The sequence below is a fragment of the Ixodes scapularis genome, unplaced genomic scaffold, assembly GCF_016920785.2.
Source record: "Ixodes scapularis isolate PalLabHiFi unplaced genomic scaffold, ASM1692078v2 PGA_scaffold8__174_contigs__length_109621045, whole genome shotgun sequence".
In the NCBI taxonomy this organism is placed as follows: Eukaryota; Metazoa; Arthropoda; class Arachnida; order Ixodida; family Ixodidae; genus Ixodes; species Ixodes scapularis.
The window spans coordinates 109,244,822-109,259,288 of record NW_024609883.1 but is presented as its reverse complement, the minus strand read 5'-3'; the positions used below and the strand labels follow the sequence as shown (position 1 = coordinate 109,259,288).

The window sequence follows — 14,467 nt, the reverse complement described above, 5'->3', positions numbered from 1 at the left end:
CGTAGCTCAGTCAGCAGCGCACTCTCTTCTGCGCCGGTGGCTGACGTACAATCCCCGGCACCGGCCGCCGTTTCTTTTGCCAAGATCGTTACAGACTGGCCGACCTACATATTTGGTGCTTACGCGCCTCCTGAGATTGGTTGGCCCTATTCACAACATTTGCGACCTATATAGGTGTCACCACTCGGGCTCCTGTAATGATCAAAAACTAGTCGTGCCGTGCCATGTGCCAACTCGACGTACAACGCTCGGATTTCAGCAGGTAGAAGTTAGACTCATTCTGGTTTTCCCCAACTTCGATTCCCTATGTTTCAAATCTGCAGCGGTGTGTTTGCGTCAGCTAACTACCAGAGGCCTGGCCCTTTTCGGGGAAGCGATGAAACGACTAGTATGCCGCCCTTCTGTCGCACGATGGTCATGTGATTGAGTAGGTTGCGTCCCGAGCGTCCGAGGCAACACGCTGAGAGGACAGTAACGACTGAGTCGTCGGGACAACTGTTCGCCCTACACAACATGAGAAGCAAATCGAGGGGTACCTAATTCCTTAGGCCGTTTTGAATCGTGGCTTCCTCTGCCGTCCCGTAATTGCTGCTGTTTTCGTTGCCTTAGACCACCGCGCTTTGGACCCAACCAAAATCAGCTTTCATAGCTTCCCTTCGGCGGTTATCGCGCCACAGGCCGACAGCAGGCAGTCACGGGAGCCAGAGATGAGCAAAAGTGGCAGAAGGACCGGTTCTGTCCAGTCCAGTGTTTATCAGCTAGGTGTCGTTCGGTTTTCTGGGGTCGCGAATAAAGCTACCGCTCTATTATACGAAGTGCAAGCTTAACAATTGCAGTCAATATTTAGTCGAGTCAACTGTCCTTAGCTTCGCCATGCTCCCTGTGTATTATATATTACAAGATGATACTGTGGGAAAATACAGATTTTGACTAACACAGCTGAAGTTGTAGTAGAGCGTTTTCGCTCACCGATGATACAACCCGCGATAACAAAACTCTACATGCGCCAAGACGCCGTCAGAGTATCGGGTACCGTTATTTGAATGCAGACTAACTCTACTAGAACTCCTCCCACGCCCCAACCCCTCTTATGCTCCGGTCAAGGAAAAATTGCGTTTTTATTGGTTTTTGAAGGGAGGCATTTGAAATGGCATAGACGCTTTGCAGCAGCTGTTCATAGGCGCCGCCAAAACCAACCTTCAGTTCTGGTTTCTTCTTGTTACGCTTACGTCACTTCCTCATTACCACAGCAGGACAGGTTATTGCCATTTAAGATTCTACTTTGTCCATCTCCCCAGCATTCATTGGCTTTCTTCAACGTCCTTGGAATCTGGGTGAGACAAAAGAAGTTCAGGGATGGCGGCTGTAATCTGGAGCGCGTGCAAAGTGTTTTTTGAGTGATGCTGTGAAATGTTTTTTTTTAATACTGTTTTAAATACACTGGTGGTTACTTGCTGGGGTCAAGGCATGGTAGTTGCAAACGCACCAACGAAAATAAATATTCACGATCCAAACAAAATTCGCAGATTTATAAAAAAAAATGAAAAAAGCCGAAGTCGCATGTGTCGTTACGCTGATTCTCGACAAAACGCGTTAGCATTTGGCGTCGGGGTTTGTTCTCTACGTAGAGTCCGCCTGCTCTCCGGGGAGTCGGCGGTTTCGGATGCAGCCACAAGAGCTTTTACAGGGGAGCGCGTCAACAGCGGCGCGTCATTGGAAGCGTGCGCTCTTTCTTTGTTGTGCAAGAGGAAAAGACGAGCGAGAGAGCACGGCACGAACCGCGGCATCAGGAAGCCAGCCCACGGACCAGTTCCGTCCAAACTAAAGACGGCTGCATGCACCGGAGCACACCGTGCACCTAAAAGAAACCATACAGATGAAACAAACTACATATTTGACAAAAAGAGCGAACAGAACGATGAACAAGTCATGGCAAGTTATAGCCATATGCCAGAGCCACGAACAACTCGTTGCCACGCGAGACTGATAATCTGAGCTCGCCATGAGCATGAAAAACTTGCAGTCATCAGGGTGTTATTGCGTCGCTCACAGAATGTCACGAAGCTCTAGTGTGTTCTCCTTTCTTTGGGCTCAAAGAGACTCGCCCACACCCACTGCGCCTGCGCAGAAACGAAATTATTGCCAAGTTCTGCGCATGCGCCGCTGCCGCGGAGCGGAATGCGCACTGCGAACACGCGGACAAAAAGTGGGTGCGAGAAAAATTCGTAGGGGCTTGTGGCATCATGACGACTTTGTCAAGAATACCGGAAAATGGTATACAAGCTTGGCTGGCGAGATATAGAGACGACATTGTTTTAATGTCTGTATCATGCTGTCTAAAACAAAATGTTACATTTTAAAAGTAGTTTATTTATGTGTTCCAGGGTGACCTTTAATAGACACGCATGGCTGTCGCGCGTGAAAGAAACATAAAACTGAATTTGGTTGGTTTATAATCAGCGCCGATGCCTCAGTGACCTGTGACGTAAGCAGATTGTAACTGTATGCTTGGCACCGAAGAACATATGCTAACATGTAAACCCAAAGCCGATTCTAACGTGGATATACCGAGAGGTTCACCTCAGCTGGTTTGTGCTTGTAGCTTAAATACGCGACTACCAAGACAGAACGAATGTTATTAGCGATTTTGTTTAAGTTTACCGCTTTGGTTGATAAACAAATCAAATCCTAAAATTGAAAAAAACGAAAAAACAAATATCTCCCGTCATCAATAATCGTCAAAACTGTCGCAACAGCAAGTTCGGACGATGTCGAAGCATAATTGAGGGAACGAAACTTTTCCTTCTTAGTTTTACTTTAAACGCTATTTTTGTAACTCAACTCGAATAAAATAGATCGGCTCCAAAAATAATTTGGCGACAGGAAGAAAGACAAGATAGAACCACCCTCAAAAAACGAACGCGCGAATCTCCGGAGCTCGAAAATTATAAAGCGGTCGATAATTGCGCAATTCGCGACAGGATGGAAGCGGGGAAGCGCCGAGCTGCGTCCCCGAAGGACTCAGAAATAGAATTTATTCGTAAATTAAGAAGAAGAAACAAATGTCACGCGTCAACAGCACCAGCCTGTTCCCCCTCTGTCTCTGCTTGTCCCTCCCTATCTCGGCCGCTCTCTTCTCTGTTCCCGTTCCCGAGCGCTTGCTCCCTGTGATGAGTTCCACTTGCTGCCCACCTTGACTGTTCCGGTGAATGTCACTTCGGCATACGCTTAGTTTTAACTGTCAAAGCGCAATAACGTATGCATCTACGGGATGTGTTCACGTAACGGCGTGAGCACGAAAAGCGGGCGAAGCAACTCATCATTTCTTGATCATTTAAAAGGGGTCTGGCAAACGCATGCACGAGACCAGCCATGTACACCTTACCCCGAAAAAGTAAGTAAATACCGCCACTCGTTACTAACTCAGAAAGGAACTAAATGCGTTGATCGTTACAGATTCTCAAAAGGAACGTGTTACATTACTTCCAAAGTAACGGGTTACTTTTCTCGTTACACTCTAAAAAAAAAGGGTGTAGTGGGTACACCCACAGGGGGTGTAAGTGCTGCCACATATACTACACCCATAAAGGCGTACAAGTACACCTCAAAACGAGGTGCATATATACACTCTCTTTAGGGGTGCATACGTGCACCCTTTTATACACCTTCAGCATTCGGGGGTGCACAGATACACCCCACGCTGGGGTGTGTCACTACTCCTTTCTTACACCCTCATTGTCGTTTCGGTGTGCAGGTACACCCCAATTTAAGGTGTACAAGTATTCCCTTCTCTACACCCCCCCCAACAGGGTTTGCTATTACACCGTTGTTTACACCCACCCCGCTCATAGGGAACAGAGATACACCCGCCAACAGGGTTTACTATTACACCGTTTTTACACCCACCCCGCTTATATGGAACATGTATACACCTCATTCAATGATGTACCATTACACCTCTTTGTGCACCCACCTCAAGGAAACCTGTAAAAAATGTACGCGCCCAGGCGGTTGCAAAAAGGTAGGCAAACAGACACAACGGATTGTTTTCAAATTTCTTATAAGTTTATTAGACAGCCTATTCCGTAAACAAGTAGAAACGTGCAAGCAATCTGTGATATGTGAAGATGTACAACGAAGCTGTTACACAACTGAGGAGATTACTGAGCGAACAAGAACCGGGGTGATTCTTAAGTAGTGTATATTCTCTCAGCAGCCGGTAGAATTATTTACCCGAAATTGTGCCGGCAGTCGTCACTCATTGGCGATATAATCACTTCATCGAACGACGTTTTATCGACAGCTCAGGTTAGCTTTCCTTTATAAGCATCTTTTTTTTTTTTTTTTTGTAATGAGCCGCCCTAGGCTATATGCGCGAGGTGATATATACGGGTATCACAGGTAGAGTGAACATTTGTTTTAATGAGCCGCCGCATACTGTCGCCACGAAGCGACGTGAACGGGTGAGCTGGGTCGGTGAGCACGCGCCTGAGACACACGCACGACGAAATGTCCCTACAGCGTGTATTTCGCGTAAGGAGTAACGGTGAAACGTTAGTGTCGACGAAACGTGTCTAGAAAACGTTTATCAACGAAAAGGTGTCCATGAAACGCGTGTTCACAAAACGCCGGAAGAATAAGAAAGTCATCTGCAGTTATCACATGATTGTAGACAGCTACTGGCAAGCGACTGCTGATAGAATTTCGGGAAATTATTCTCCCGGCTGCAAGGAAATAGACACTGCCTAATTTTAGACGTAATCATGAACGGAACGGTCAATTGCTGCAAAGGAGTAGGTTGCAGAGCACTTACGATGAAAATATCGGACTTGAAATATGTAATCCAAGATAGATGTTGACACGGGCACTGCAGAACCACACAAACACAAACGCGGAAAGAAAGTCGTCTGCGAAGATTCAACACGATGTGGCAGAAGAAGTGATTTGCCCAACCGAACACTAAACGCATCACATGAATTCCTTGGGCTTTTTTGAAGAAATCGCTTGTTGCCGATGTACGTTGGACTTTTTAAACACTGGAAGCCTTGGTACACTCGAATACGTTGTCACGAACGAAATCTCTGGCAGCCCCGCTGGTCGCAGCACAGCGCACAAGAAACTAGGCCGGGAATCAGACATTTCCTGATCGGAAAGAGCTACTACGCCACCCGTGAAACCTTTGCCAGATGATCACGCTGCTGCCATTACCCGCGCCCAGACAGCGGACTCAAGGCATAAAAAAAGCCTCCGGTTCATCGGTCCGACGACTGCGTAGCCTGTTCCACGCTTTCAGCTTAGGGAGAGAAAGAAAAGAGAGGAGTATTAGCCCCGAGAACATGACGTGGCGCCACCTAACGGGCCTATCGTCGTGACGTAGGATAGGGGATCACGTGACCGCTTTTTGCGCTCAGTGTGTAGGGTGCAGTGTGTCGGTCTTCGCTTTTTTTCTATTAGTACGAGTGTTTAAGGTTTATTTTAACCCATTTTTTCGTTTTTGTACTCGATCCGGTCAAGCTCCTAAGTCGGCTACCGTACAACTGCTTCCGGGGAGCCGGCGAGCCTTTTGCAGGCTAGCAGGGAACCGGTCGCTGCAGGGAAGCGCGGCGGCGTAGACTAGACTAGACGGTACGGGCCAATTTGTCGTTTTCGGCGGCTGTATCGGGCACCGCGATGGATGCGGACCATGTGCGACCTACCGTTGAAGGTAAGCGAAGCTTTTTTTTAGCTTCTATTTGACCGGGCAGCCCGTTAAAACTGTGTACCCCTTTTCAGTTGTGCTGCCTGTAAGCAGCATCAACGCGTTCGTGAACAAGGCCCACGAAACATCCCGGCTGTTGCTCGAGGGCGAACGAGTTCTTGAAGCGGGACATGTCTTCTCCTGCAGTATCAAGAAGGGGGATAAGGACTCCTACACGTTCATTGGATTCGTCCTCCAGACGTCGGCACTGACTTCGGACCCGCACGAGCTGGAGATAGCACTGAATGGAAGAAACGTCGGTGACACATCGTGCTCCTGCAAAGCAGGGTAAAGGAACATGCCGTGCATCATTACTCGGTTGAGTTGTATGTACTTATCGGCCGGCGTGTTGTCAAGTGGATCGAGGAGCTCGCTGCTCGAGCCGGGAACCGAACAATTTGCGATAACCGGCGAAGTGCTGCGCCTTGTTTACGAAATACGATCTGGCTTTACTCGTTGTTCCCGTGGCGCAGTGGTAAGGTGCGCGCTTCGTGAGGCGCTTGTCGCGAGTTCGACACCGCGCGTCCGTCTTCTTTTTTTAGAGCGCAGCTCTTAGGGGCCCATTCCCGGCTTGAGCGGCGTCGGCGTCGCCGTCGGCGTCGGCGTAACCAAGGTCATCCCAAGGTCACGTGACCACCAAGGTCACGGGCCCCTCCCAAGGTCATCTCAAGGTCACGTGACCCCTGAAGGTCGCGTGACCTTGGGGGTCACGTGGGGTCATCTTGGGATCACGTGACCCCCAAGGTCACGTGACCTGCGGGTCACGTGACCCCTCTGAGGTTACGTGACCCCCGAGGTCACGTGGTCTCCTCCCCAAGGTCACGTGACCCCCGAGGTCACGTGACCCCTTCCAAGGTCATCTCAAGGTCACGTGACCCCAAGGTGACCCCCACGTGACCCCCAGGTCACGTGACCCCTCCAGGTCACGTGACCCCCAAGGTCGCGTGGGGGTCACCTTGGGGGTCACGTGACCTTGAGGTGACCCCCAGGTCACGCCTCCCCGAGGTCACGTGACCCCCTCCCCGAAGTCACGTGACACACACCCCCCGAGGTCACGTGACCCCCCCACCCGGAGCATATTAAAGAATGAGGGGAGGAGGAGGAGAAGGGGGAGGGGTCTACCCTCCCCTCAGTACCCTTCACTCCTCCTCCTCAAGAGCTGCGCTCCAATTCGGCGTTACACGAATTTGTAAACGGCTTTCACTTTTTTTTGTTGCTTTTTTTAGTTTTTTGAGTCTTCTCTTTTATCTTTTCTGCAATGTCGGAATTTTTGAGCTACGAGTATTAAACCTTGTGGATAACATTTAATTCATAAACTAATATCCGATCATCCAAAGGCCCATGGCAGTTTGTGTACAGCACTGCTGTTTTTCTTTCTTCTGTCAAAAAAGATTATGCAAATATTCCTGTAGCTAGGTCCATTAGAGTTGTAGAATAGTTTTCTCTCGGCCCCTACATAGTAACCAGATGCACTACAAAAAGAAAAATATTACATGCAAATACGAGTGCAGCTGCCCTCGTATCAGCAACCTTTAAACTAAAATCAATGGAGCCACATAACATTCTCAACCATTTCGTCGTTTACCCTGAGACTGGGTTTTTTTTTGAAGAGCAGAAGTGACAGAAAAAACAGACAGGTCTCAAACTCAGCTATGCGTTTATTCCAACAACTTCCTCTTATATAGTTCGTTTTCGTCGTCAACAACCCCCCAGTCTCAGGGTAAACGACGAAATGGTTGACTTCCATCAGCTAGCCTGTACTTTGACTCTTTTCTCGATAACACTCTCACATTTATGCAGCTGCTGGTTGCTTAGATGCTACTAAGCTGCGAGTGATTTTCACGTTAAAATAGTGGGGGAAATTTTATGTCTTGCTATTCTCTGTAGATTACTCTTTCAAGTCTATTAACACTCAGCTCTACTGGCATTGCATACTGCCAACTTGTACATGCACTTTTAATCTCATTCAAATAATATTGAAGTTGCGTGAGAAAGGTACTGCTAGAGGGTGAGACTGTTCACATTTTATGACTGATATTGGATATGCTGTTTAATTGCAAGCTAAGAACATTGCCATTTTGCAGGAACTACAAGTGTAAGCACGTTGTGGCAATGTTGCTACATATCAACGCCAAGAGGAACTTCAACGTACTGGCGTCCACAGACTTGCCACAAAAGTGGGGGAAGGGGCAGAAGAGAGCGGTCGGGGAGAAGTATGCTCCGAGGAAGATCGTCAACCTCCCGGGTCTTGAAAAAGTGAGCTATGAAACTTCTATTTATGCACAGCGCTTTTAGTAGACCTTGTGCATACCATAAAGCTCCCTCCACCAGCGCCAAATGAAATCACGGGAAAGGGCTGTACAAGACCCACATATAAACGCTTCTTCTGCCCTGACCTGTGCTAAATACTGTCATGCTGTAAAACAAAACCTTTTTTTTTTTTTTTTTTTTTTTTTTTTTGCGCGGCAAGAGTTGCTTTGTGAGCTGAAGCACTAGCACAACCACAGTCACCGTGGTCGTGCAATGTGACAGGTTGCCGTCCCCACGTCGCTACAAATATGCCGCTTTCTAAACTAAAACGTAGTTACTGCTGCGTGTTCATCAACATTCGTGCTCTCGTTTAAATCATATGGCACTACCAAAATCCCCCTTTTCAAAAACTGCTTGTCGAAGTAGTGATTACATAGGTTTCTCTCGGTGGGCTTTCTTTTTCGAGACGGACCCCGATACGTAAAAAATCTGCCGCGAAAGAGAGTTAGTGACGAGAAGTGAGCAAAGGAGGCAATGTCTGCAAGCTGAACCCGCAGAGTGTGCTTGTTTGCCACGAGTTCAGTCGTTGGACAAAGCGCTCCAAAAACTTTTTGACCCTGGCTCGCGATGCCATACATCGATGCACTCAGGTTCTTTTTTTCTGGGTGTTTAGCTTGTACCTCGCCTGCCGGCCTGTCAAGCGCACACCGCTGGACTGTTTTTTTTTTTTTTTTTTTTTGTATGCTAGGCAGGTGCATTTTGCATACAATTTTGGGATCCAGTAGGCGACAGAGCGGAGTGACATGATTTCGGTTTCGACCGAACAGCCATTGTCTCCGCTTGCACAACGAAGCACGCGCAACTGCAAGCCTGCCAATGTTGCCCTTACATGCATGCGAACATGGTTGCATGAAAGAGGCACTAGCCGGGACGCTTGCAATCCATTGTTTTACGTTTGCTTAATTTTGGCGAAATTTTGCTTTATATTTTCAGGTTGAAGGGGATCCGGTCCTGCTTCCTAAAGGCGATATCCTGGGACGACTACTGGAGGGACTGACTTATAGGTCAGCTGCCCTGCGGCACACCGAAGAAATCCGTCCTCTTGGTTGGTTCATGAACTGCATCTTTGCTACAGTTGGTTTTTGGCTGTTTGTTGGTCATTCTTAAGAAACTTTATGAATCGATTCTCTCAGTATCCGACGAACATCAGTGGTGGCATGCCTCACACGGGATGGAAGCTGTGCTCAGTACAGACCATGCAGGATGTTTGGATCCCAGCAGAAAAAACCCAAGATAAATGTACACTCCTGTGTATATTTATCTGTGTAGAATTTTTGTATACATTGAAACCCTAGATAAATGTACACCACTTAGATCGGTGGCTGTGATAAATCGACACAGCTGTGAGCAGTACGCTCAACGGATGGGGACTCCAACCTTAATATGTTTACATTCTGAATTGTGCATGCCTGACTCACAAAAGTTACAGAGTTGATAATAAAAAGTACAGGTACTAGGTTCTGAAGGCATGGCGATTGCGCCATATATATATTAGATTTGAGTGGAAGCACTAATATCCAATATGTCGTAACAGGTGACTGCAAAGGAGAGAAAAAAATGTCAAGCGAACCAGAAAAGCAACCAGAAATGTTCCTTAGTACAATATGTTTAAAGTGGCTGAGGCTTAAGTCTAGTTGAGCAATGTGCACTGTCATCCTGCCATAGGCAGATTTCTACAAAAAACCAGATTGCCAGGTGCAGGTGACTTTCCTGGCCCACAACTCTAAACTGAAAGTGTGCCTGGAGCACCATCACCAATTAAGTATGCCACTACATGCTTAATTGGTGTACAAGGTCTGTTTAAGAAGTATCCTACCTGAATTAGTACCGTGGAAACAAATGAAGCGCGGATAGCTTTATCTGGTGGGGAGGCAGAGGGAACGTTAATGCGCATGCAAGAATTTTATCAGGCCCGCAAAAAATGTGAGTCGCAGGCAGTTAGCCTCGGAGTGATGACGTGTAGTTAGTGCTCGTCGTTTTTTTTTTGTTTTTTTTTGTTTTTTTTTTTGCAACATGACAAAGTAGTTTGAGTGAGAGGTATTGCATCAAATTTTGATTCAAGCTTGCTCACACTCAAGTGGAAACAATTCGAAATATTCAGCAGGAGTTCGAGGACGATGCCATGGGCATTAAAAAAACATTAAGGTTTGGTAGAACCAGATCAAAGATGCTGCATGTCAGTGGGGAGAGGCCTTCAACAAGCCGAAATAATCTGGTGATTAACCAACTTCGTGCAATCGTGCCGAAGTTTCTCACGATGGAGCTGCATCATGACAGTGCACCAGCTCATTCCTTGCGTCTGAGTTTTTTTGGCCAAAACAGGCTTCCTACTGTCTCAACATGGCTCCATGTGATTTCTGGCTCTTTCCTACGATGAAAATGCCGCTGAAAGGAACCCTATTCGAGTTACGGAAAAAAACGACGAGCAGCGACTACAATTCCTCACTCGGAGGCTGACCGAAAACAACTCACATTTTCATCGGGCCTGATAAAATTCACACATACACATTAATGTTCCCTCCACTTCTCTAACCAGAAGATGCTGTCTGCACTTCATTTGTTTATGCAGAACAAATTTAGGTCTGATACTTTTTTAATGGCCCTCGTATGCTCGCATATTAGTACCAGGCTTATTCAACGTATTCACTATGGCAGCAATGAGACTGGTCATAATTAGTCCTCTTGTGTTTTGTACATAGAACTGTTCCCTAGCATTTCATTTTTGCATTCCAACAACCAATTTCTTTCCTATCACCTTTATAGTGTGTAATGTGTCAATATTCCCTGTTTATTTGCATGTTTGCAGAGATATCAACCGCCCCCACCGCAGCTGAGGAGCCCCCTGTCCCCGGACTGGCCACACTTACGCGGCTGATTGCCACAACTGCTGCTCCCAGCTTCGATGCTTTTGTGGAGGAGATAAGGGCCACCTTCTCTGCAGACGTCTGTGCGGTAATCGAGGAGAGGACGAGGGAATAGTCGCTATCTGAGGACTGGTTGCGCCAGAGGATAGGCATGGCAACCAGTACAGTCTGCCATTCCTTCAAAACAAGGGCAGCGAAGTGCGAGATAGAGCAAATGCCGCACAACATGGGGCTTTTGTTGAAGGCGGTCCTCCGCACGAGCACATACCAGTCTGCAGCAATGCAGCGCGGGCTGAGCATGGAAGGCACTGCGCGGGACAAGTATGTCTCGGTTGTGAAGTCGAGGGGCCACACATGCACTGTGGGAGACAGGGGCCTATTGATTTGGAACGAGTTTCTTGTGATGGGCTGTAGCGTGGATGGGCTCGTTACTTTCACCTGCGTCTGCTGCAAGGGTGAGAAGCGTATTTTAGAAATCAAGTGCCTCAACACGGTGAAGAAAGCTTTCTCAAAGGACAAGCCGATGCCCCTGTTCTACACACAGGTTCAGGTCCAGATGGGGATAATGAATATTCCAGTGTGTGACTTTTTCGTCTACAAGAGTCCAGAGGACTGGAGGGCACTTACCGTGCCATTTGATGCTGCACATTTCCTTAAATGTTCGGCTGCAGTGCACACCCTGCACGACAAGTACATTTTTGACACGCTGAAGAATCTGACATGTTCATACTCGTGGTAGTGGGCCCCAAAAAGGGCCAGTGTGGTAACATTAGATATGCATTTGAAGCCAGCAAATAAACAAAAGGATGGCAACAAGCACGTGCTAATACATTCATTTATTACAGTATGCATGACATCAAATTTGCAAAATTAAATTGGCATAGAAACATATCTTACAAGGCTGTTGAATGGCTTGTGTGTCTAAATGCACGAGCTAGAAATATTGACTCATTTCTGTGCTTTGACAACCTTTCTCCAATGTAGCACAGGGGAAGAGTACCTTGAACGAAGTTAACAAGGAAATTCTTGGCTAGTGACAGTCTGTGACCGAACAATACTTTCTTACTACCCTGCTAAAGAGAACTCATTCTTCACAAATGACAGTGGGATGCCATGTTTGAACTGCCCATTAAGTGATCTACAGACTAACGTCAACGTTTAAACAGGCAGCTAAAAGAAAACGCTATCGTGTCCTGTTCAGCAATGTATTAACCAGTTAAAAATTTGTCGTTGCTGAACAAGGGCTTTGAGAGGTTCACGAGACCTGCAATGATGACAACATCATCGATTTGCGGAAGGAGGTCTGCGCTGAAATTGTCCCGAAGAATTCGAAACAACTTCATTCGCTGAATTGCACGCTCGACATGGACGCGTGCGGCTGCGATGCTTTGGTTGTTTGCGGCGTCAGATTTGCTCAGCTGTGTGTTTTTACGGAGAAATGGTGGACGAACCAACTTTACCTTGTGTTCGCAACACAGCTCGTCAATTAAGAACCCTTTGTCGACCATTACGCTGTCGATGAAGGGCAGGCATTTCTCTAGAAGCCCACTCTCCTTTGTGATATGCGTGTCGGAGGATCTGCCACAGTATGCCGGACTCGCATAGCTAATTAAGCCACCTGGCGTCTCGCACACAAGCACCTTTGCAGTCTGGGTTCCCTTGTCGTGACTGTAGGTAAGTAGTTGAGACTCCAGGTTTTTCGGCTTTTGCAGAGGAATCTCTGTACAGTCGAGCACCATGCGACAGTCCCTGTACTTGTTAAAGTACTTGGTCAGGGACTGGAGCACAGCCTCCTTTTCAGGCCAGAAAACGGCGTGCCTGAGCACTGCTGCTAGGACCGGTACCGACGCTCTAAATATGTTGGAAGCTGTCGTCCTATGGACCCCAAACAGTACCCCAAGAAGGGAAAACGTCAGATTGTGGTACAGCTTCATCATTGTTAGCAGTACTGCGTCCTCGTTACTGATGCTGAAATCCTTCCTCTGGCTCAATAAGCGAGATTCCCCATACAGGTCGCAGATGTTATAGAATAGCTGAAAACAGGGTATGCAGGTCAGTGATACGAGGGCCGGTTCATTCTTAACCCGTGCTATCCCGAGCACTTGATCTTTCTCAAGCTTTAGTGTGTCCGCTTGACTTGCGACATCTTTCTTCGAGGTGTGAAGTTCAGCCTGAAGACCTGAAACATTAAAAAGCAACTCTGGTATCAACTAAAATTAGGCTGACATGACTCACACTGGGCATGCAATGTTTGCTTTCTCCTCACCAATGGGATCTGCAGCATCGGCATCCTGGTTGGGTAGTTCCTGCTCAATCAAACCCTCACTGGTGCTGGCTTCTTCGGAGTTCAGCCCTGCCAATGTAACTGCTGCTGGCAGGTCATCCTTGGCTGTTAAATCCAAGTGGAAAAAAAAAAACCAGAAAAACCAAAAATTACAGCTCAGCACTGGAACTGAAATAGACACGACCATGTTTTATCTTCTGATGACTGCAAAACAAAAAAAGTAAACAGGTATGCAGGAGCCAAATATTTAAAATCTGGTTATTTATCACACAGCATCCACTGATACCACGAATGTTCCCTACAAACGAGAGCACTCACGGCGAGGCTTGCATGTGGCCACACCTGCCCGCGGCTTCAGGGGCTGTCGCAGCTTCGGGGGCTTGTCCAGTGGCCGTAAAGGCAGATTCTGGGACGGCACGGTTCCTGGGGCGAGTGTCCTTTTTTTCCAGCCTGACGAGAAAAAAAAGGAAGAAAATCAATCACGACGGAGCGTGAGCATGCGTCGATCTCGGCCGTCTGATCGCCAGCTTTGCTCAGTTCGCTCGCGTGACTTTGGGGCGTCGTGGCCCAGGAAAACTAACGAGTGTTAAGCACTTAGATACACGCATGCGTGATATCACTCTCTGCGAAGACGTTTCGTGTTTGCAGCTTACGTGCAAAATTCAAGAGCGTCGATCTCCGACGGGTACCAACAAAATCCCCCCCTTTTTGTGGAGGTTCACTGAAATAACTGGAGAACACTTACCAAACATCTTCGTACACGAAGTCTTCATCTCTAAAGTGCTTGCTGCACACTGTCGAGCTCTTGGAGTTTAATTTGCCCATTCTCAACTTCACAAGCCACTCCGTGCGCAGCTGCTTCTCCTTGGGGTAGATGTGAAAGCTGACGTTCGGGTCGGTCGCGTAACTGCGGCATTGCGGCACCGAACAGTACTTCACCATTGCTTCCTGAGCACGACGGCTGCCGAAGCCGATCCACGCGTGAACTAATCGGGCTCCAAACACAGAAAAAAACACGAAAATAACGACCGAACGGTTCCCGAATACCCCGACCAAAGCAAGGCAGAATAACCGTCCTTATCACGTGATCCCCTATCCTACGTCACGGTCGAGCGATCGCAGCGCTCCAATCGGTCCCGCTCGGGGCCAATACGAAAATAGCAGCTCCTTCAAGGCCAAAAGTGGTCGCCCTCGCGAAGGCTTATCTTCAGGGTTATCCCAACAATGAACGCAGCTAGAGGATTTGTCCCCTATATCCTCTTGAAAGTTCGA

At 47.6% G+C, this 14,467-nt stretch overlaps 1 protein-coding gene and 1 pseudogene across 1 annotated transcript; one reads left to right on the top strand and one right to left on the bottom strand.

Annotated features, from left to right (window-relative positions):
- Positions 1–5,919: 5,919 nt before the first annotated feature.
- LOC120847617 lies at positions 5,920–11,802 on the top strand (annotated as a pseudogene).
- A 264-nt stretch (positions 11,803–12,066) lies between these two features.
- On the bottom strand, positions 12,067–13,518 carry LOC120847616. Its single transcript, XM_042286671.1, has 3 exons — positions 13,514–13,518; positions 13,178–13,300; positions 12,067–13,090 (listed from the first exon to the last, which is right to left on the bottom strand). The coding sequence occupies exon 3, from the start codon at positions 12,846–12,848 to the stop codon at positions 12,120–12,122; it is 729 nt and encodes a 242-aa protein (XP_042142605.1). The 5' UTR covers positions 12,849–13,090; positions 13,178–13,300; positions 13,514–13,518; the 3' UTR covers positions 12,067–12,119.
- Between the last annotated feature and the right edge of the window lie 949 nt (positions 13,519–14,467).

Bases quoted from the DNA above. Each gene is read 5' to 3' on its own strand.
- LOC120847616 (XM_042286671.1), bottom strand. From the start codon at position 12,848: ATGATGAAGCTGTACCACAATCTGACGTTTTCCCTTCTTGGGGTACTG.